The sequence below is a fragment of the Schistocerca americana genome, chromosome 2 (assembly GCF_021461395.2).
Source record: "Schistocerca americana isolate TAMUIC-IGC-003095 chromosome 2, iqSchAmer2.1, whole genome shotgun sequence".
NCBI lineage: Eukaryota > Metazoa > Arthropoda > Insecta > Orthoptera > Acrididae > Schistocerca > Schistocerca americana.
In genome coordinates, this window is record NC_060120.1 from 568,910,227 (window position 1) to 568,935,547 (window position 25,321).

The 25,321-nt window shown below is 39.8% G+C and overlaps 1 protein-coding gene across 2 annotated transcripts in view; it reads right to left on the reverse strand.

Moving 5' to 3' along the window:
• Positions 1-24,773, reverse strand: part of LOC124595904 (erlin-1-like) — a 39,747-nt gene extending 14,974 nt beyond the window's left edge. The window contains exons 1-3 of one of the 2 annotated variants that reach the window (XM_047134814.1): positions 24,469-24,773; positions 22,577-22,697; positions 3,195-3,275 (exon numbers count right to left, since the gene is read on the reverse strand). In XM_047134814.1, the coding sequence (XP_046990770.1) occupies positions 3,195-3,275; positions 22,577-22,684 (189 nt within the window). In that variant the 5' untranslated portion in view covers positions 22,685-22,697; positions 24,469-24,773. Of the gene's footprint in view, positions 1-3,194; positions 3,276-22,576; positions 22,698-24,135; positions 24,319-24,468 lie in introns of those variants that run through there. The other variant, XM_047134815.1, reaches the window with a different exon arrangement.
• Between the last annotated feature and the right edge of the window lie 548 nt (positions 24,774-25,321).

Sequence of the window (25,321 nt, forward strand, 5' to 3'; positions counted from 1 at the left end):
CTACTTCGACCATCATCAGTTATTTTACTCCCTAAATAGCAGAACTCCTTTACTACTTTAAGTGTCTCATTTCCTAATCTAATTCCCTCAGCATCACCCAACTTAATTTGTCTACATTCCATTATCCTCGTTTTGCTTTTGTTGACGTTCATCTTATACCCTCCTTTCAAGACACTGTCCAATCAGTTCAACTGCTCTTCCAAGTCCTTTGCTGTGTCTGACAGAATTACAATGTCATCGGCGAACCTCAAAGTTTTTATTTCTTCTCCATGGATTTTAATACCTACTCCGAATTTTTCTTTTGTTTCCTTTATTGCTTGCTCAATATACAGATTGAATAACATCGGGGATAGGCTACAACCCTGTCTCACTCCCTTCGCAACCACTGCTTCCCTTTCATACCCCTCGACTCTTATAACTGCCATCTGTTTTCCGTACAAATTGTAAATAGCCTTTCGCTCCCTGTATTTTACCCCTGCCACCTTCAGAATTTGAAAGAGAGTATTCCAGTCAACATTGTCAAAAGCTTTCTCTAAGTCTACAAATGCTAGAAATGTAGGTTTGCCTTTCCTTAATCTTTCTTCTAAGATAAGTCGTAGGGTCAGTATTGTGCCTCACGTGTTCCAACATTTCTACGGAATCCAAACTGATCTTCCCCGATGTCGGCTTCTACTTTCCATTCGTCTGTAAAGAATTCGCGTTAGTACTTTGCAGCTGTGACTTATTAAACTGATAGTTCGGTAATTTTCACATCTGTCAACACCTGCTTTCTTTGGGATTGGAATTATTATATTTTTCTTGAAGTCTGAGGGAATTTCGCAAGTCTCATACATATTGCTCACCAGATGGTAGAGTTTTGTCAGGACTGGCTCTCCAAAGGCTGTCAGTAGTTCTAATGGAATGTTGTCTACTCCCAGGGCCTTGTTTCGACTTAGGTATTTCAGTGCTCTGTCAAACTCTTCATGCAGTATCATATCTTCCATTTCATCTTCATCTACCTCCTCTTCCATTTCCATAATATTGTCCTCAAGAACATCGCACCTGTATAGACCCTCTATATACTCCTTCCACCTTTCTGCTTTCCCTTCTTTGCTTAGAATTGGATTTCCATCTGAGCTCTTGATATTCATGCAAGTGGTTCTCTTATCTCTAAAGGTCTCTTTAATTTTCCTGTAGGCAGTATCTATCTTACCCCTCATGAGGTAAGCCTCTACATCCTTACATTTGTCCTCTAGCCATCCCTGCTTAGCCATTTTGCACTTCCTGTCGATCTCATTTTTGAGACGTTTGTTTTCCTTTTTGCCTGCTTCACGTACTGCATTTTTGTATTTTCTCCTTTCATCAATTAAATTCAATATCCCTTCTGTTACCCAAGGATTTCTACTAGCCCTCGTCTTTTTACCTACTTGATCCTCTGCTGCCTTCACTATTTCATTCCTCAAAGCTACCCACTCTTCTTCTACTGTATTTCTTTCTCCCATTCCTGTCAATTGTTCCCTTATGCTCTCCCTGAAACTCTGTACAACCTCTGGTTTAGTCAGTTTATCCAGGTCCCATCTCCTTAAATTACCACCTTTTTGCAGTTTCTTCAGATTTAATCTACAGTTCATAACCAATAGATTGTGGCTAGAGTCCACATCTGCCCCTGGAAATGTCTTACAATTTAAAATCTGGTTCCTAAATCTCTGTCTTACCATTATATAATCTACCTGAAACCTTTTAGTGTCTCCAGGGTTCTTCCATGCATACAACCTTCTTTCACGATTCTTGAACCGAGCGTTAGCTGTGATTAAATTATGCTCTGTGCAAAATTCTACCAGGCAGCTTCCTCTTTCATTTCTTAGCCCTAATCCATATTCACTCACAATGTTTCCTTCTCTTCCTTTTCCTACTGTCAAATCCCAGTCACCCATGACTATTAAATTTTTGTCTCCCTTCACTACCTGAATAATTTCTTTTACCTCATCATACATTTCATCAATTTCATCATCATCTGCAGAGGTAGTTGTCATATAAACTTTTACTACTGTAGTAGGTTTGGGCTTCGTGTCTATCTTGGCCACAATAATGCGTTCACTATGCTGTTTTATAGTAGCTTACCCGCACTCCTATTTTTTTTATTCATTATTAAATCTACTCCTGCATTACCCCTATTTGATTTTGTATTTATAACCCTGTATTCACCTGACCAAAAGTCTTGTTCCTCCTGCCACCAAACTTAACTAATTCCCACTATATCTAACTTTAACCTATCTATTTCTATTGCAAATTATTTTAAATGAGTGGAAAATAACATAGTTGGAAAAAAAAGCGACAAGGTTTGCCCACAAGTTAAGGTACTGTTACAATGTTTCGAGTCTCTCTTATAATTAATTATCTGTAGAGACACTGTGCTTACTTGCAGAAAAAAAAACTTTCATACAAAATCCACATGACAAATATTTTTTGACAAGTTGGATAGAAGCATACTGCTCTGTGAATTCCTCAATTCCAAATTGTTTAACATGTGGAACAACACTTACACCAATACTCTGCATGAAGAAAGGTGATCCACGACAGCTGGCAGTGCTATTTGCAATTTCCAAGCATGAGGTGCAAAAAGCTGCAGCCAGTACTGTCCAAAAGCCATGAATGCCTACAACAGCAGCAACACTGAGGGATCATTACCAAATCACACAACACATTTTTTTTTGTTGTAGTATGCATGGGAAACAGATGTGCCAAGCCCATTTTACCTTTTAGGGGTGCAACTAACGCTTTCCTGTCAATTACAGTTGATTATCAATAACATTTAAAAGCCTCCTAGTAAGAGACCCCTCTGGCCACAGAAAATAATTGTTACTTTTGAATCTCTCCTCACATGATTCTACATGATTGATGTGTATGCATTCTTACAAGGGGACATTATGGACTATTCCTATTATTTCAAATGAAATGTATTAATATTTGTTTTTAAAGCCTCTCATTTCAGCTTTGAATACAAAACTAAACATATACATATTAATGCACAATTTATGCCATTAGCAGCTGATAAAATCCATTAAATACACAAATGCAAACAAACTTAAAGTATGTTTGATTAACTTATATTCTGTTAAATTATTTTTGTAGGTGTTTTGAAGATAATTATTTCAAGTGTGGACAATTAAAAAATTAAACAGTTCATAAATTATTGTTTGATGCTTCATGCCTACCTGTACTGCTCGAAACGATGTTATGAATGGTATCATCATATGAAATCCTGGCTGGCTTACATTGCTCAGCAATGCACCACCCTGCAAAATGATGGGTAACCTGCTTAAAATAACAACTACAAAATATTACAACCTAAGTAATGCAGAAGATACAATTAAATATGGTTTGAATCAGAAAATGTACACTGAAGATAAAAATTTAGTTACAAAACAAACAAGAACATGAAAGGCATAAAAAACATGAAATTATTGTGGTATAAACTACAGATGGGGGAAGGCAAAAATACAGAAGAAAGTATAAAAGTAAGAACAGAAGTTTTTAGCAGTAACTCAAGAAAAGCATAAATAAATGCTGACCTGGCAAAGTAACAGGAAAAGTGAGGAATGTGGCAGCAGGGTAACAACTGGAGACCTTTCACACTCAGTGGTGATAGAAAAAGAGTGGCTAAATACCACTTCCCCACCAATGAAGCCCTCTTTATGGAAGAATTTACCTACATCATGGTAGCGTAACAACACATTATTAGCAGGGTAAAAAAGAAAAAAGGGATTATTCATATGCAGAGCAGCCGCTTACAGGATTTACAAGTTGGAAAAAAGAAAGCAGTAAATCACTGTCATTCACCCTAGCAGATGTGAACAAAGCATATTGTCGGCAAAGAAACAATACTGCGTAACAGACAAATTATCGATTTCGCATTTTTCAGTCAGTTTGAAAACAGCTAAGGTCATACGTGCCTGTGTCAGAACCACAGAAAATGAAGATGAAACAAGTTAAAAGCAACTACACTTTAAGCACAATCTACGGAACGAAAGACAGCTAAAAACAGGGACTAGGAGAAAGGTCCATAAAACACGCTGTACAGACAATGGATGTCCTGAACTAAAGATTAAATGTCCTTTGCCCTATTGCTACAAAGGATAAAAAGTTGCTGACAGACAGCAACACAGAAATCATCGGCGGGAATAGATCAACTAGCTGGCAAAATAGGACTGCAGCCTTGGCAGCAGTGCCAGTAGCCTCATTCCCCATTGCTGGGGACCACGGACCCACATAAACATAACAGTGGCTCCATCAAGAGTGAGCATATGGAAGCTATCTTTACTGGACCAGTTGCACTTAAGGGATTGGTGGTGTACAGCACACAGAGTCTCTGAAGGGCACAGAGAGTAGGAGCAAATGACAATTGAAAAGCCTGTGTCACCGTATGTACAGCATGGCTCGATACAGGGCGAAGAGCTGCGCTCCAAATACTGAGCAGTGTTCCAGAAGACAATGCTGAAAATCATAGCAGCAAATGACAAATACAAATCCTCCACTAAGGTCAGTCCGAGAGTCATCAGTGTACACAAAGGTACTACAGCAACATTCTGTGCGAAGGTCGAGAAACTTAGGGCAATAGAGTGAGTCTGGAGTAGTGTCCTTAGAAATGAATGAAATCCAAGGTGAACATGGGCTGCCGCACACAGCCAAGGTGGTGAAGGGTTCACGCCCACTGGGAAAGTGGCAGGTAGCTTGAAATCAAGTTGCTAGAGCAATAGCCGAAAGTGAACTCCAGGAGGTAACACAGAAGAGGGACGCGCACAATACTGGCAGTCAAAGGAGTCATTGAAAGAGGCAGCATAGGATGGGTGGCCAGGCATGGCAGAAACAGCATGCTTATCCACTGAGGAGAACATCACATCGGTATGACGGCAGTAGTTCACAGCTTCTGCATGCACACACACAACCAGGCCAGTGTAAAATGTGCTAGTGGCCAAACGGAGGCAAAGATGGTGGGTTCTATTGAGACAGCATAATATGGACAGACGTGCATATGCAGAAACAAAACATCGGTACTCTATTTTCGAATGGACAAGAGATCGGTAGAAACGGAGGAGGTTGATCTGATCTGCTTCCTAGGAAGTACTGCCGAGGACACACATGACAATAAGGGACCAGGTACAGCAGGCAGTCAGGTAAGAAGTGGGAGGACCAAGAAAGTTTCTTAACAAGCATGAGCCCCAGGAATTTTGTAGTTTCGACAAACGGAAGAGCAACATGTCCAAGATGTAAAGACGATGGAAGCAACCAATTGCGTCACCAGAAACTCATACAAACAGTTTTGTCAGTGGAAAAGTGAAAACCATTGTTGAGGCTCCATGAATAAAGATGACCGAGACAATGCTGAAGATGCTGCACAAAGACAAGTCCATGGAGAACTGCAACAGACCGCAAAATTGTTGATAAAAAGAGAGCGAGACATACCTGGTGGGAGCCAGGCCATAATAGAGTTAATGACGATAGCAAGGAGGACAACACTCAGGATGGAACCATGAGGCACACCGTTTTCCTGGATAAAGATATCTGAGAAGGCAGAACCAACATAGACCATGAAAACTCGGTCTTTTAAAAATTCCTGGAGGAAACAGGGCGGGTTGCCATGAAAGTCCCACATGTAGTAGAGAGTACGGAGGACACCAGTCCTCCAGCAGGTGTCATAGGCTTTCTCCAAATAAAAAAACACGGCCACAGTCTGGTATTTCCGCAGAAAACCATTCATGATATGGGTTGACAAAATGAAGAGATAGCCAACTGCATAACGGCGTGCTCAAATTCACATTGTGCGGTGGTTAGTAAATTGCAAGACTCGAGCCACCATGCCAGCCGGGCATGAATAACACATTCCATCACCTTGCAAACACAGCTTAAGAGAGAAATGGGGCAGTACCTAGAAGGAAGGTGTTTGTCCTTACCCAGCTTAGGTATGGGTATGACCTTGGCTTCACACCAACGTATGGGAAACGTGCCCTCTGCCAAGATGCAATTGTATATGTGAAGGAGAAAGAGCTTGCCCGCAAGAGAAAGGTGCTGCAACATCTGCATGTGAACATTGTTCTTCCTTGGAGCTGAGGATCGGGACGAAGTGAGAGCACGGTTTAGTTCCCTCACAGTAAAAGTGGCAGCAGCACTTACAATTCTGAGAAGATTAAGGGTAGCACCCACACCTCCTCCACTTGTTTCCAATCGAGAAAGGCAGGGTGATAGTGGGTGGAGCTCTAAATCTCTGCAAAATAGCGGCCCAAGGTGTTGGAGACAGCAACAGAGCCGACCGTGACATCATCTGCTACGGTCAGGCCGGAAATTGGGGAATGGATCTTGGTCCTAGAGAGCCATCGGAGGTTGGCCCACACGACAGAAGAGGGAGTGGAACTGTTAAAAGAACTAGTGAATGAAATCCAGCTAGCTTTTTTGATATCCTGAAGAACACGACAACACTATGCATGCAACTGTTTGTAATGAATACAGTTCGACATCATAGGATGACAGTTAAAAATGCGGAGAGCACGTCTCCACGTGCAAACTGTGTCATGATATGCCTCAGTCCATCAAGAGTCTGCGACATGGTGTGGTAATGATGAAGTGCGAGGAATGGAATGTTCTGCGAAGGTAAGGATAATGTTCGTATGGTATTCTACCTGGTCATGGTTGGTTGGTCGGTTTAAAGAGGGGGGCGAGGGAAGGGTCCAAACTGCTAGATCATTGAATTCCACAAGAGAAAGAATTTAAAAAAAACGACACTCACAGCACAAAACTGGGAGACAGGAAAAACGACAAGAACGGCAGAAGGGCAACAAACACTACAGTGAACAAAATGGGGCAGGAAAACCAAAGAGTGACGCAAGAGACAGGCAGAAGAAATTAAAACAAGAGAGCCAATGGCTGGCAGATCATGAGAATAAAAAGGATAAGCCAGTCACTCAGCAACACACTAAAGCCTCCAGAATAAAAGCACTAGGGTGGAGGACACAGAGGGGCAAATGACATGTGCTAAAACTTAAATAGAATGATAAAACCAACTCTCACACATAAAACATAAAACTAAAGCACCCGATGAGGCATCGTCAGCTAAAATTAATGGTAAAGAGTCTAGTAACTAAAGATTTCATTGCAGGGCAGCCGAAGTAAGACAGCGCAACAGAATAGGGCCACTTTCAACCGGGCACCACACCGACACTGAGGTGGGTCTTCACGGTGCAGGAGATAGCTGTGGGTCACCCAAGCAGGGCTAATGCGGAGCCGGCAGGGAACCGTAGAGTCCCTGTGAGAGGCCCTCATGGAGGACTTCCACACATTCATAGTGTCCTTAATGGCATGCAGTTTGTCGTGCATACCAAAGTTATGCCATTCCATCTCCCAAAGACGAAGAACCTTGTGGTGTAATAATGAATGCAGGTCAGTTACGGGGATGCCGATCTCCAGAAGCGGTTTCCATGTAGCCTGTTTGGACAGCCTGTCAGCAAGTTCATTTCCTGGGATTGCGATGTGACCTGGAGTCCAGAGAAACACCACTGAATGACTGGACCATTCCAGGGCACGGACTCCTGGATGGTCGCTACCAAAGGATGGTGAGGGTATCACTGATCGATAGCCTGTAGGCTGCTTAAGGAGTCAGTACAGAAAAGGAACGATTCGCCAGGGCACGAACGGATGTGCTGAAGAGCACGAAATATGACCACCAGCACTGCAGTGAAAACACTGCAGCCATCTGGCCAGGAGTGCTGTTCAATATGTCCTCTATGAACATAGACGAAACCAACGTGACCATCAGCCATCGGTGTAAACCACTTCAGAGTCCTGGGACATATCAAGAATAGAGAGGAAGTGACAAAGGAGAGCTGCGGGATTAACTGAGCCCTCAGGGCCATGCGGAAGGTCCAGACAGAGCTTCGGCCTAGGTTTACACCATGAAGGTGTATGTGAATGGATCTTGAGTAGAGGTGGTAAAGGGAAGACTCCAGTTCAGACAGAAGGGATTGGATGCAAACCGCAATTTTAAGCCCTGACCTGGGCCGCCAATGTGGGAGATGAACCGCCATGGTTGGGAAAAGGAGAAGTAATTTGGATGCTCGTGAGAGCTATGAATGTGTGCAATGTAGCTGGAGAGCAGTTTTGCATGTCTGATCTGCAATGGAGGGTCTCCAGCCTCCACCAGTATGCTGCTCACCAGACTTGTCCTAAAAGCTCTGTCACTAGTCTAACTCCATAATAGTGCACTGGATTGAGTAAACGTAATGCTGAGGGGTACCGCCAAACCATAAGCCAGACTCCCATAGTCAAGGCGGGATTTGACAAGGGCTCTGTAGAGCTGCAGCAGCGCAGAGCAATTTGCATCGCAGTTGGTGTTGCTCACACAGCGGAGGGCACTGAGATGCTGCCAGTACTTCCACTTATGCTGACGCAAATGAGGAAGCCAAGTCAATCGAGCATTGAAAACCAGTTCTAACAATCGATATGTCTCCACTAACGTGAGTGGATCATCATTAAGGTAAAGTTTTGGTTCCAGATGAGTGTTAGAACACCGACAGAAGTGCATGACACGTGACTTTGCAGCTGAAAACTGGAACCCGTGGGCTACAGCCCATGACTACGCCTTGTGGATGGCTCCCTATAGGCGCTGCTCAGCAACACCAGTACTGAAGGAGCAGTACGGAATGCAGAAGTCGTCCACATACAGAGAAGGTGAGACTGACGATCATACAGCTGCTGCTAGACCATTGATAGCCACTAAAAATAAGAGAGAGACTCAATATGGAGCTCTGCAGGACTCCATTCTCCTGGATACGGGGGAACTATGACCCTGACGGAAGCTGCCCTGACATGGAGCCAACACATCTGCTGCCTTACCATACATTCTCACAGCTTACAAAGAATGTGGGTGACTCTGATGGGCCAATAGCTATCCACATCAAGAGGGTTTTTACTAGGTTTGAGCACTGGAATGATGGTGCTCTCCCACCATTGCAATGGAAAGATGCCATCGTACCAGACCCGGTTGAAGATGACGAGATGTCGCTTGTAGTCCAATGAGAGATGTTTCATCATCTAACTGTGGATCCGATCTGGACTAGAGGCTGTGTTGGGGGCAATGTGCAAGGGCGCTGAGGAGCTCCCAGTCTATAAACGCAGCATTATAGGGTTCACTGTGACATTCAGTGAATGGGAAGACTTTCCACTGTCTGAGGGTGCGAAAGGCTGGGGAGTAATTCTCTGATGCAGAGGCTCAAGCATAGAGCTCAGCAAAGTGCTTGGCAACTGCATTGGTGTCCGTAGATAACACACCATTGATGTTAATGCCAGGGACACCTGTCCGTCTGTCACCCAAAAACACGTCTCGTCTTCGTCCAGACTTGGGAAGGGGACGTATGGCACCCAATGGTCAACACATACCTCTCCCAATACTCCTGTTTCCGTCTTTTTATAAGCTCGTGAACGTGGGCACGGATCTGTTTAAAGGCTGTTAGATACTCCAGGGAAGGGTGCCACTTGTGTCGCTGTAAAGCCTGCCTACACTCTTTAATGGCCTCAGCAATTTCTGGCAACCACTAAGCTACTATTTTTCGCCAGAGCAATTTCAGGCAACCACCAAGGTATTGTCTTTCACCGGGGGCACCCTAAGGAACAAGGGATCGCATTTTCCGTCACAGAAACAATCGTCCTGGTGACTTGCTCAACCACCACATTGATGTTACCATGTGGGGGACATTCAACAGTGACAACAGACATGAAAGCTTCCCAGTCTGCTTTGTTTAAAGTCCATCTGTTTAGGCGTCCATGAGCATGATGCCAGGGGAGTGACAGGAAGGTGGGGAAATGTCACTACTGCACAAGTCATTGTGGGCTCTCCACTGGACAGATGGGTTAAGTCCTGGGCTGAAAATTGATAAATCAATGGTCAAGTAAGTACCATCAGCCACACTGAAATGTGTGGGGGGCCTTAGTATTTAAGAGGTAGAGATCAAACTGAGACAGTAAAATTTCGACTTCTCTACCTCGGCCAGTAAGCATGGTGCCTCCCCACAACGGGTTATGGGTGTTAAAATCTCCCAAAAATAGGAAAGGCTTAGGGAGTTGAATCAGTGCAGCCAATACATTCAGGGGTACTGTGCCATCTGGAGGAAGATATACGTTGCAGACTGTTTTTTCCTGTGTTGTTCTTATCCTGACAGCAACAGCTTCAAAAGGAGTTTGAAGGGGCACAGGTTCACTACATGCCGAGTTCAGGACATAGACGCAAACTCTATCTGACTCCCTATTATATTCTCTACAGTTCTCGTAATATCCCCTACAGCCACGGAGGGCAGGGGGTCCGCATTGCCGGGAACCAGATTTCCTGGAAGGCAATGTAGAAAGCAGGTTTGAAGCTTAACAGTTGCCGCAGCTCAGCCAGGTGGTGGAAAAAACTGCAGCAATTTCACTGGAGGACGATGTTATCGTGAGGCTGGGAAGGTATGAAGTGCGCAAGGAGGCAGGTTATGCCTCAGAGTCACCTGCTGCCACCGACTGAGTATTTGTTTCCATTTCTATTGCGGATGAGGCATCAGTGAGAGCCAGGTCCTCAGGGGAAGCTAAGATCTCCACCTCATCCTGAGACACAGAATTGGTAGGCAGTGGCAGTGTTGGGGCTACCGGAGGGTCCTATGTCTTAGCAGTCTTCTTCTTGGCAGTGTTGAGTCTACTGGAGGGTCCTGTTTCTTAGCAGTCTTCTTCTTGGATTGCTTGCCCTCTTGCTTCTCTTTAGGGTCTTGCTGGAAGGGTTTCTCCGAAGTAGCTTCAGGCATGGAGGAAGACTGAAGCTCTTCACCCAGCAGCGCTTGGCTCCTTTAGCCACTGGCAAGTACCTGCTGTGGCATTAGTGGAGACCTTGGAAGAGAGGATTCCAAGGGACCCCTTCCACACGAGAAGCTGGAGGAGGCTACTGCTTCTCCAACTGGGGGGGGGGGGGGGAGGGGACCAATGTCCCCTGGGTTATGGGGACATTGCTCGTGAAGTAGGTGCTTTGGGAGCAACGGAAGAAGATTTGACCCCTACCGTCAAGGTGGGGGTTGGTGAATCCTGGAGAAAAGGCACAATGGTTTACTATCTGAGAAATTATAAGGGAAAACATCTTTATGCACGAAATGTTTCTCAATACTCTTGGCATTAAAGAATGGACAGTGAGATACTGGCTGGATAATGCCACACATGGGATGAGCCAACATTCCCAAATAAAACAAATGAAGAAGAAAGATGAGAAAAACTTTGTAAAAGAATTTCTGGACTGCCTTCCAAAACTGGCATCACATTAGTGCAGGAACTTAGCTTATTCTCCCCCAAGAAAGACCAGTGCAATTTGTGTTGTAATTACAGGCTTAGAAACTTGAGTGAAGATATTTGAAAACAGCACATACAATGGAAAGATCAGCAAGGTTGCAGAAAGATCTAGTTAAGTAAGAGTCCCAGCACAAGCTCTGCATAATCTACACTATGGACTAACAGGTCATTAGAGTAGCACCACTTTCGCAGGCAAGTGCAATTTATTATACAACAAAATTGACTTTCCATAACTTTATGATGTGTAATTTAGAAAGTCATGATGCAGTGTGTTACTGGTTTGATGAAACACAAGGTAAATTGGTAGCATCAAGTTTTGCCTTATCTATCGTGGACACGCTTTCCAAAACAATTAAGGAAAATCTTGTCCCAGTCATTTTGTATTCTGACGGCTGCACAAATCAGAACAGAAATGAGATATTATCAAAAGCTCTTAAGATCAGCAATTGATTCAAGAGTATTGATTACATAAAAGTTTTTGGAGAAAGGTCACACTCAGATGGAATGTGGCTCCAATGCAAGCTCAAAGGACATGAAGCTTCTCTTCCTACCCAATATGCCTTGATATCTAAAGACGTGAGAAGAAAGCCATGACTTTACGAAGTCCATTACCTAAATTACTCCTTTTTCACTAGCTATGAAAAAAAAAAGGAGCTGCAAAGAATGAGCCTACAGTTATGGACCTGAGGGTGATACAGTATTGTCCAAAAGGTATTATTCACTGCAAGGGCACTTCAATGAGGGGTGGCAAGAAATACCAAGACATCTGAGAAAAATTTCTGGAAAAGTTTGCTTCTTGAAACTACACAAAGAAAGACTGAAAATCAGGAAAGTCATATGGGATCATTTACAACAATTTACAGCCATTGGTTCTAAGGATTTCCATTGCTATTATGACAACATTCCTTACAAATGACCAACTTGATTGCTACTGTTTCAGGAGGGACAGTGCAGTGTAGTTCTTTGTTCGGCAGTTTTTTCTTGAAGAAATCTACAGACATCATCATACCTACATTAACTGTGTGTATATTTAAAGGTTTTTGCATTAAGTCTTTTAATGAAGTCTTTCCATAATGATGATGTTACTGTTGTTTCAGCACCAAAAATATAAAAGTGGTAAGCTGCACAGGAGACTGATAAACCAATACTGCTTAAATAACATTCCTGTTCCACAAATACTAAGACAATTTTGTGTATCTGCCATAATTAAGCTGAGTATTTTCTTTATTTCACTTTTTGTTATGATCAGGAATATCATTGTAGTGTAACAAAACAAATTTCATGTCCATATGAAATGTATAAGGATTTCTAGACAGTTTTTCATCTCTCCTGTAAAATACATGTTTTGTTAGTAACAAGGTACTGTTTTTCACTGATGATGTCTTCTGGCAGGTTACAGCATTTGGCTTATTAAATTACATGACCTGTTGTATAATCCAGAACAGGCTTTCTAACAGAGTCCCGACATAGAGCAGGAGCATGACACTCACTGCTATGACTTTGAGAACATGTGGTGGGGGATGCTACAAGTGGTTGGCGATCTTATATGACACAGCCAACATATCACAAGGCTCCACATGCCAGGACATTTAACTGTTCATAGCAGGCAACAATGGCCATTTGACTGTTCATAGAGTAACAATTCTGTACTAGCTGGAGCACCCTGTTCTAGAATAATATTGCTGTCAAGCATGTTAAAAAGTTTCTGTCGGCACTTAAATATAACCATTATTTAGTTTCATAATATTTCACATGTCTAAATTTGAAGTTAAATGTTCTTGTTGGGAATAGTAAAAATACTAAAAGTATATTGAGGGAGGTCTTTAAAATACAAACCACAAGTAAAACTCAGATTTTAGATTAAACATTTCTTCCATCTAATGCTCTTCCAAACACTGTAAGAAACAGGTAAGAAATGAAAAATTTAACAATCATTGTGATAATGCAAAGAAAGACAGTAGAATAGGAGAAGCTACTCAGGAAGATAATACAGTCAATCATCTGTGGCTTCAAAGACTTGCATCAGTTCTGCATTACTTGACCTGCAATAGAGCACGCAGGGAAGCACTGTATGGCTTTATAGTTTATTTTGAGAGATGCTTATGGGGTCTGAAGATTTCCCTGGATTTTGTGAATTCAAACTGTTCCACAAGTGCTTCATTGAAAGACTTGATAGCAACTCTTACCAAGTCTTCGAATGAAGCACTTGCAAAATGGTTTGAGTTCACGAAATTCAGGGATACAAGGCACTGTACGCCATTATCGTTTATTTTGAGAGATGCACATTGTGCCTGAAGACGGCATAGCGCAATGCTGAAACTGGTAGTTGTCAAAATAAAATGAAACACCTTAGTTACACGACTATTGAGAATTTCATTGCTACTGACAATTACTTAACCAGCTGATGTCCCTACAGAGAAAGTTTGGAAAGATGTGGATATATGCTTTCACATCCGTGCCACCAGGCTTTCAGATGGCCTCCTTCCGCAGCTTGGGTGTATACTGCTGATATACTTCAGAATAACATTGGGGCAATGGTGACGTCTCTTGCAGATTCATCTTCTGATGAATTCTCAAATTCACTGAAAAGTCCAACAGGTTCCTGCTTCTTTGCAGGAACCTCAGGGACAATCTCTCTGTTTTTGAACTGTGGACACTTCCTTGCAACATAATTGCTAGCTTCTTTCATAACCTCATCTTCCTTGTCACTGCCAAGAAATTTTAAACACCCACACTTAGGATTCAAAAACATTGAAAGTTTGTGCATCATTATTTCAGACGTTTTGCTTAAATATGATTTTGCTGCAGTCTTTAAAGATGTTATAAACGGAATTTCTCCCTCACTTTTTGAGCAGTTTCACCATCCACAATACACATAGATACAGTGTTGGTGCTTTGGAGGCTTCGAGATCACAGGAGGCATTTTTAAATGGTGTCAGCAAACTTGTTACATCTTCCAACATTTTTTGTCAATGGTGTCAATTAAATTGTCGTGATTTTTCTCGGACAAAATTACGAGAACTTTGAACCACACAAGTTAACTGACTCCTACATGTCTAGTTTGCTATTCCATCACCTGTCCACATCTCCATTCAACAACTTCTGCAGGTTGTTCTGAACACAGATTTTTTTAAAAGTTGTGACAACTTGACAACAATTCATTATCATTGTACATCATTCTTATCATCACTGATAGCTGCTCCAGTCGCATACTCTAGCGGAGTATTGAGGATGTTCGCTGAGCAAGTGTGTGCCATATTGACGAAGTGTTGCTACAAAGGTTGGGTTTCTGTTGGCAACAAACATGACATTTGGTACAATGCTGAGTAAACCAAACAACTTTAATATCTTAATCAGTTCATGTTTAATGTTTTCTCCAGATTTTTTAAATATCACACTCAATTTTTTCGGGTGCACATCACTAACCTCAAGCTTTCCTTATTCAGTTAATGTAATGTAATGTGCAGTCACTCCCATGTAGCTTATTTTATGCTATGAATCACTCCATAGATTGACTGAAAACATTCCCCACCTCCATAGAAACTGCTTTACACATATGGTCAGTGGTTGGTTTCCTTTAAATTTCTTGAAATGGTGGTTGGTTGTGGTAGCAATTCCTTGGCACTCAACATGCCACAACTGGCCCTCACACCAAAAAGGAACTGTGCCATATTGAAAAATCCATTTCCACAGGCAACTTCGAAAGTCAATGTGTCCTCGCTGATAAGATTGATGAGCTTTTTCCGCAGCAGTTATCTTCAAATTCGAAGGTAAATCAGGAAATTTTACGTCTTTATTTAGTATTTAAAAAGTAATTATACACTTCTGTCCAGCCTCTCACAAATTTTAGTGAATCTGAAGTTGGAGATTTGTTTCCAGTGTAAGAATACATTTGTTTACATGCAAAACAGGCCACTGTATCTTATTTTCTCCTCGTTACCAAATACACAACCAAATTTCTTCCCAGTCAAAGTTTTCAAATCTGGTTTCTCTTAATAAAGCGATGCACCTTGTTTCAGCTTACATGAAATTATGTCCATGTTGTTAATTTTATTAAAGCACTTGCACTAATGTTTACTCTGAAACAGTCATTATGTGGTCACTCAATGACAAAGAATTAACTGAAGGCAGAGAAACTTGGCAACTCAACACCTCACAAGTAGCCAGTGGCCAGGCTTGTCACTCAGAATGTGCTTCACAAACCACATTAAAGATAATACTGTAGCAATACGTTTTCACTAGCTACAGTTCTCTTGGTGAGAAGGGGAGCAGACAAGGGAGGGCAGCTGAAGTAGTTGTAGCCAGAAAGTGAGAATGGAAACAGACTTCCAATCTGTCTGAGAATGGCCACTCATTTCAAGCTAACGTTACAATAGTCGTACGGTGCCGATTCGTGGAATCTTGTTCAGCGACCATAGGTAACAGTTTGACAAAAGGCATATGATACGACTGATAGTGTCCTTTAATTTTTAGTTAGAAATGAAGTATTATGTGGGATATCCACAGATAATGCAAGGATATCCACAATGAAATGTGTTTTTATCCTAAAGGAACAATTAATGCGGATTTGAGGATCTGTGCAGACCTATCTATGGCTCATGTAGACCCTGGGTATAAACAAACCTACAGCTTCAGGATTATGGTGTGTAAAAATTCAAATGATTCTCTAGAATGGATATTTTATGTTCTCTTAGAAGGGGACCTTACATAGCACCCCTCTTTGATTTTCTTCATACTTGTATCATTTGAATGTCAATGCCTGGACATCACTTTCCTAAAGCAAAATGGTAAAATTTTCGGAGGATTTGAAAAAATCTTTTTTGAAGATTTGACAATCTCCGATTATGGTTAACTACAAAGCACACCACAATAAATAGAACAACAGCCAGTAATGGAGAGGATAGTAATTGCTTTGCCACTGGCTCGAATCTTGCTAGCGACAAACACTTTTTTACTTTGATTTCAGTTCCATATTAGTTAACCGTAAATATAAATTATCATATTGTATCATAATTGAGGAGCATCATTTGAAATCATATAATGTCAAAATAACTAAATTTTCCAGAAGATATTTGAAAACGTGAAGTTGTGTTTGAGATCTACTTCAGGGAACATGAAAAATTGAATTGTATTTGCAATTTTGCTCTCCAAATTTTCAGGAAAACGTATTGGACTTAATATGCTTTGATCAAATATTTTGTAAAACATACAAATATTACACAAAATTACTGAGGTAAATATGTAACTAAGCATTTATTTTTGCTGTTATATAGTAGTATTACCTGATCATACAAAATTAAAGTTTTACAAAAAAATTCTGATGTATAGTGTGTCCGTAAGTTCCTTTTTGCTGCCAATTTACTTTGAATACCATTTTATTACACAATAAATATATTAATTTGTTACAGGCCGCCTCCTTACAAGCTGCCATACAAACTTCTTCCTCACTGCCAATTACGATAGGAAGTGCATCGGTAATGTTAGCAGAGAAATCTTAAGCTTCTATGCTTATCCAATCATCACCAAAATGCTTACCTACTAAATTCTTCACATCAGCTTTGTTCGCTTCATTTGTTCTACAGCATGATGAAATTACTCACTGTTCAGCAACATGGTACTTTTCTTTCTTTTAAGCTGACTCCCATTTTTATTCTGACCTTAACATTTTCATCTTTGACTGACTTGTGTAAAATAATTTGTTTCATGCCACTGATACCATCCATCTTTTTAAAATATTCACAGATTGCTTTGTTGTCCCTCACACTCCAATCCTCATCTAAAATGTGAACTGTCCCTATGGATTTATAAACTCTGGTAATCTTTGGCAGAGGATCAAACTGTGACTTAGACCACTTTGATTTTATCACAATCTTGAGAGAGAAAATGGCAAAAGAACAGGAAAGCTGATGAAATGGAATACTGACAAATTGAAAATACCTGATGAAGTGGAACAATACCACGTAAATGAGGGAAAAGTTCTATGAATATGGTATAGATCTGCATTTCCTATTCATTGATTTCAAACAAGCCTTTGACAGCATAAACTGGCAAGAACTATACAGAGTACTTGAGGAAATTGGTATATGCGCTAAACTAATAAGATTAATCAGAATGACGACAAGAGCAAAAGTAAAGGTTCTTAGCAGAACAAGTGAAAGCTTTGGCTTTATAAAAGGTGTGAAGCAAGGTGATTAGTCTCTCCACTGTCCTATTCAATATAACCCGGAATAGTCTCAGTATAAACCTGCATTGTGTAGTAAATAAAATCAACAAAAGAGGCACCATACTTACGAAAACTAGCCAGATACAGGCATACACTAATGACATTACTATAGCAGGAAGAAATGTCAATACACTCCAAGAAACATACAGGGCAATGGAAACAGAAGACCTAAAAATTGGCCTCATAGTAAATGAAAACAAAACAAAATATATGGTAATGTCACAATCTGAGGCCAGAAGGACCCCTCAAGACACAAACATCAATTGGGAATGCTTCAAAGGACTGTCCTACTTTAATTACTTGGGAACAAATGATAATGATATCATAAAGACTATACGGGATAGAATACAAGTAGGAAAGAGAGCTTACTTTGCAAATATCCAACTTTTGAGAAATAGCTTTGTTACACGAAAACAAAACTCCTGATATATAACTCCCTAATCTTCCCAGTTATCACATAACATGTCAGGGGTATAGACGTTGACAGAACATGACAAACATGTACTAAGAACCTCTGAGTGGAAAATACTACACAACCCCCCCCCCCTCCCAATAAGGAAAGAAGGCTGGAGAATACACTACAGTGCCGAGTTACATGGTAGGAATATAGGAATACAATTACATGGAAGGGATATAGTGAAATTTGTGAACTCCAAAGGGGATATCCTGGCCAATAAATGCCATATGATCATTTCATTGTGAAATCACATTGAATACAATGGCTAGGACACGCGGAGAGAATGGCAGAAGATCGAATTCCAAAGACAATGATGAAAGATGTGATTCATTCATCTAGGCAAAAACCGAGACCTAGAAGAATGGATTGATGACGTGATAGCAGATCTCACCACTCGGGAGTCAGTGGTTTGAAAAGAGCAGCAAACAACCGAGATATGTGGAAGAAGCTTGTTGAAGCCAAGGTTCATCCAGGGCAGTAGCACTACTGGAGAAGAAGATGGTAATCTTTGCGTGTCAGTAACTCAGATTTCTTTTGAAAATGTTTTTCCAAAACTCCAAAGATTCTGTCAGCAGTCAAAAGTGAGTGGCCTCGTACTGGAAAAAGATCAGTGTTATGTTCATAAGCTGCTGAGGAGCTTTTTTAAGTAGAGAGGAAGTCCAAGCACATACCACACGATCATTTTTATTTTGCCCTCCACAGTCATCTGCCAAAAGCCTCAAGCTATCATTCTCAACAGGGATTTTAAACTTTTCCAGAAAATCACAGGGACCTCAAGCAATCCCAACAGAACTTCTGCCAACTTTATTTTCTGTCCACACATAGAAGTGTGAATTTTTATTATCTGTGTCTTTTACACAGAGAGTGTGATAGTTTATTTGTTGTGAATGATATGCCTCACTGATCAACATCTTTTGGAAGGACCTGTATCTGCTGCATATCAGGGCATAGGGTTGTTGAATTCTAGGGCTACTCCTTCATAAGTCGATGAAAGTCTCTGCTCTTAATCTAGAAGCACCCAAGTTAGTCAGAATTTGTGACTTAATTTTGGGCAGCTGTAAAAAGTCTACGAGACATTTTAAGGCTGTAGCTACAAGTATCCGAGGTATGTGTTCCAAAACAACAATTTTGAACAACTTACTGATATTTAGTTCTGAAAAAAAAAAAAAAAAAAAAAAAAAGTACAATTGTTGCTTTTCTCTAACCTTTACGCTAGAGATGAAACTAATAATCTTCTCTCTCTTTGCTGCAAACTTCTCTTTCTTGTGGTCACTCCCTGTGTATTCTTTACATCTTTCACCACCCGTTAACTGAGTTAGCAATAATATTTAGATTACTCTACACAAATCCAAACAGCTCCGCAAAAATTTTTGCATGCACTCGTTCCAAATCTCTATTTACTGGAATGTGATACTTAACGATCATTGCTATACATTTCCTGTCAATTCTGAATGCTTTATTTTTTGGCATTTAGTAGAAAATATGCTAGTATATTACAGCAATGAAAATGACTTTCTCTGTGCTGGAATACTGGTGTGAACAACACAATCACGAGATAACTGTCATTACTGAACACACAGCATTGTTGAGAAAAGTACACTAGTTGTCAGTATAGCCAACTGAGCTGCTTCATGTAGAATAGATGTTGGACACAATATCATTTGAAGCACACACTATAGAAGGCTAAATACGATCTGAAATAAATGCTAGTTTTCAGAGACTATTTACACTGCCAGTGACTCTGATGTGTTACATTCTGACTTCACAGCACAAAAGAATGGTATGGTGGACATAATACAATTTCAAATGGTGCTCCTCAATTTTTTAATAATAATAGTAGCTATTTTTAATTACTGGTCATGTGACAAAATTTTGTACAGACATTTGAAATGGCTCATTGTCAAATGACAAAAAATATATAGCCTAAGTAAATCAATAATACAGTTCAATCTCTAAAAACTTAGAAAGTACTTCCTTTTCTATCTTTCACATTTCTGTACCAAATTTTCACTGATTGTGAATTTGTTTTCATGCAATTGGTTATTAAAAACGAAAACATGTCATCTTTTATTAAAATAAAATTCAATATACATTAATTTCTATTTGTTAAGAAATATTGAATTATAAAAAGGGTGCTACTAGTGAGGTTTGAATGACCAGCTATACAATTACAAGATTCCTACAATACCTACCCAGGCCGTGGCTGATTATTTTTAATCAGGTGAAAATGTTTTGTACTTGGTTCAGAAGTCTTCTGATTTTTTCTCAGAGTATGTGTTGAACTGCTCTAGAAAACTGAAGCCCGGGTGCTGAGTTTCAAACCTTTCGGAACACAACTAACATGCATTACCTTCTTATGAAGAAATTAATGTGCATTTTTTTCGGTGGCTTATTCATTATGTCTCTTACACACGTTCTTACAAATGTTTCCATAAAGTTTTGCTGTTGTACGATCATGCATGTGTCTCAGGCAGCAAAAATTTAATTACAACCACACTGTATGTACAAAGCTAACTACTACTCTTGTTTGAAAAATAATGTTCAATGGTAATACTTTAACAACAAAGTTACTCTACATAGATTTAAAACATCTTATTTGTTTTTGAAAATACCACACTAGATATACAATCTGCATTAGCTTATCAGGCACCGGCATTCTCTATCAATTTTAAAAATTTCAAAATAAATGTGTGGCTCATAGCAATAACAAACCAGCACTGAATATGACATGAATTTGCTTCTTGTTGCAATACTAAAGGAAGCAAAGAGAAAAGCAGACCCACAGTTTTTCACAGCAGAGGAAAGAGCTGGAAACTATGCATACGCACTCGGAAACATGCAGCCACAATGACAAACATTCCCTCGTTACGTGTGTTTATCAAAGTAACTTAGTGGCTGCTCCTAATTCTCCTGTAAACATTAGTTTACTAACAGTTTCATCAGCAAATCTGTAACTTATCAGCTATTGTTACTCTTAAAAATTCCATCATTACCATCATCCATCACTGTTCCATGCCATAGCGCAATAACCTTAAGTACATGAGAAATCATCATAGGAACAACCTTTGAATTTTTGTCACAGAAATTATTAATCCATTTTGACAACAACTTCAAGCATGATACTGTGAGAAAGTCAGCGAAGCACTACTTTACACTGAAATTAGTAGAAAGGAACTGAAGCTGCAATATTCAACACTGATCTCCAACACGTGCATATTCAAATATGGATCGGTATTTATATACTTTCTTAAAATCTGATTTGAGCAACTGGCAAATGTACAGTTATGCGACATATTCTTGTGTGTATGTTACACTCCATCATCAAACATGCAGTGGCAAACAGGGATGCCTGATAACCCATCTACAATAAAGAAGATTCTCGTGTCCGCCAGTGTGCTCGAGGTGGTTGTGATCAAACATCAAATAATACAATAATGGAACAGATTTTTGCAAATTTCCTTATGCAACTCCACACCAACAGTTTCCAAAGCAGACTATAAAGAGTGATTTGTAACAAAATGACTCAGCAAATTCTTTCAATGAATAAGTCAAACTCCTATTTCTTTAGTCTTTCACATTTCTCAAAGCTTTCCCCAACTTCTTCAGTAAACTAAATTTTCTCGAGACTTTTTAGATTTTCCAGGTACATTGCCAACCTACAGAATGAGGAAATAAAATACAACAGAGCTTGATTGCTGGAAAGAACACATGTCAATGTATGAAAAACAAATGAAAGGGAAATCTGAAAAAATAAGAAAGGTACGAACAGGTCACTTACACCATTTTATAAGTTGCTGTTCTTTCCCGACATTTGACAGTAGAAGAATCAACAATTTTCTATATCATTTGATATCACTCGTCAGCATTCATTTCCATTCATCTTCCAGACACACAAGAGCAGTTAGAAACTGAGGACTAAACTTTCTTTCAACCATTACTTTATCTGTATTGTATGGCGCTTTTATTTACATGTATGAAACTTGTGTTGATTGTTTCATAATGACAGCAGTTGTATACAGATTTCTCATTTGGAAGACATGTACAAGATATTTGTAAAATAAATTATATTTGCCACAACTGCTCACATTTAACCATGAGTCATTGTGTCCGGGGCCAGTTTAAGGCCCAAGTGACATAACTCGCTACTGGAAGTGGCATACACTGAGGAGTGCCAGAGGTGGCACAATTATACAACTGCTTTACAGTATGTATCACAATTAGTGGCAATATTTAGGGCCACCAAGCTGAGAGGCATCAGGGCCACCTACATGCAAAAAGTACATGATTTATCACAATTGGAACGAAAACTGACATGTGTGAAAGTGTATGAGGGGGAAAGTGGGGAGAAGGTGTCAAAAGATAAAATGCTTGTATGGAAAAATGTTCAAGCCAACCCTGAATGTACTAAAAATATACTAGAATTGGATACTTTATTTGCCATGATGACAATGAATCTACATCAAGTGGAAGCTAGGATGAAAGTAAATGCTGTGGAAACAAGTTGTAAGTAGCTTCCAAGTTTAGTAAATACAGTGCACAGGTTTCACAGTAATAAAAGACAGACTTACTCTGTAGTATACACCAACATGACCTTCTTCCAGCTTATGCAGGGAGAAGTTCACAATAATTATAAGCAGGATCACAAGCCCAGCAACAAATCCTACAGTTTCTGCCATGTCTTCATATGTTCTAGAAACAAATACGAAAAATATAAAGTAGTATAACAGAAGTATTACAGAAAACTTCACTTAAGAATCTAGTAATATTAGAACTCGAAATTTAACAAATACAATTAATTTTGATACAAATGGAAATAAGTAAGGTTTTTATAACACACTCCTTCATTCACCAAGTGAGGGTTGAGAGGTTTTGCACATATTATAACAAAGAACTGAGCTGTTATCACATGAACAAGACAGTAGAAACTTCTAATGTCATTAAATACCTTGAACTGTGGATACCAGGTAACCTAAAATGGATCGAACATGTGAACTATAAACATAATAAGAGTTGAATATTGTGTGTTGCTGTGTCAAAATTCTAACAGGATGCATAAAACAGCAATTTATAAAAAAATGTGTACTGTGGGCAGATGGAATCATCGTTAAGATTGTTTAAATATGTCAGAGACCACATACATTAATGAGGGAAGACATCTGCTTAATTTAACATAAATCAGGATGAGCACACAAACAACACTAGATACATGGAGAAAGAGAAAAAAAAAAGCGCAAAAAATGACCACTGCAAGCAGGAATAATGCTTTGCAACAAATTACTTGCCCATATTAAAACAATATAAAATATTCCAAAACAACTCTAACTATACATTCCAAATAAGTTAAGCAACCTAGTCAATGAAAGAAAGCTCTGTAAATTGGTGACATTCCATTAATTATGATATTTTAAATTTTTTGAAATTATTTTTTGTTTCACTGCGAGCAAAACTAAATTCCCCCCCCCCATCTCTCTCTCTCTCTCTCTCTCTCTCTCTCTCTCTCTCTCTCTCTGTGTGTGTGTGTGTGTGTGTGTGTGTGTGTGTGTGTGTGTGTGTGTGTGTGTGTTTTTCTGGTAATGGTCAAATACTGGTAGCTATTCAATTAACAGATAATACTCTTTGTAGATCTTCACAAATCACTCTGCCAAAATGCATTCTCTAAGTCCCTAGGAAACTTCCACCCATATATATATGTATATATATTGTATCATATTTCACTGTAGCTATGTAGGTCTATAAAAATATGAAAGAGGCACATGTCATACCAAAATGTGAAGTAGAAATTACATTCCTTTACGATAAGCTGATGGATACAGATGTCTATAAATTTTTACCCAATTGTTGGTCCCTTTATTAGTGTTACTGGATACATCATGGTATAAATAGACGATTTGTAAAAACATCTGTTGTTTAACGGGCTATACAAACAAAGTGCTGTGTCAGACAGTTATGACGGAAACATGTAATACTGTGTATATACGAATTGCTTTCCTGATTCACACAAATTAAATTCATACAGTTGTACACACATTAAATAAGGAGCATTGTGATCTTCCAAAAAACATTACTAACTGCTTCTGATACGAATGCTGGCACCCAACTGTGAATACTAAAAGCACAATATATTTACCATGTATATAGCTGATGGTCATTAACTCAACCTGACTTTATTTACGTTGTGAAACGGTTGTTGCACAACACAATCCTGATGATGTACAAATCTTCGGCCTTAGAACGGAACTGATTACACATCGGTTTCATTTAACACTTCCAAAGCTATTTTCATTTTACTACCGACATATCTGCACTCCACTGGTCTACTGAATCAACTGATTACGAGTTACTTGAATTTAATTTTCAACCAGTGACGACTGAAGTAGCAGCAATTCTTTGCTGTGTCACTCACCACAGAATCTTTCTTATACAGGAATATTGTAATTACTTAATGTTTACATGTACTTACCAGTAAAAAAGATTAGTCACAGCAGGTATGGCACTGAAGCAGGTTTTTGGCTGGTGTCACACATACGAATTTATCAGGTACTTGATTTTATTTTGGAATTACGATTTGTGCACGACCTCCAACCTGCCAGCATTCTTGTGGCTGGCAGCAAAAACAACGCTGAAGGCCGATTAACCAATCGATTGTAATTACCGATAACTTAATTGAACCGGCACTGCACTTGTAAGTGCCTGTCTATAATACCCCCACACAAAGATGTTCACCTGCCACTCCCACGGTGTACTCCCCCCCACTTCTCATAACATTACAGCACAGATGGTAATGTGAATAGTACACCATAGTGTATGCTGTTAAGGGTGCCAAAGTTGTTGCTCATTAATTTTAATGCCTGCGGAAACGCGGCTTTAGAGCACGGTACAACATTCGGCAAATACTATTTTAAGTGCATTTATGTGTGGAAACAATCTTTCAAGAAGGATTAAGTGATTATCATGACTCGCTGCGCCACAAAATTTCTACCTAAGCTCTACAGTTTTTTGGTGTATATTGATCCTGAAACAGATCGACAAACAACTGTTCTCTCGATCCCACATATTAGCAGAACGGGTAACAACTACTGGAAAATCAGCTACTGAACTTAGCGGACATTTAAGAAGGAACAGTGCAAATACGCCAATGACTACGTGAATATTGGTGACATGATCCGCCCCAAAGAGTTACGATGTACCTTACTTTCAAATGGTGTTTGATTCTGTAAGTAACAAATTTCTCCAGCAGATTTCAGAAACAAATGCATCAGAGGACTGTCATCTGACATACTGACTGAAGCGTCTTATCTTGAAGGAAGAGTACC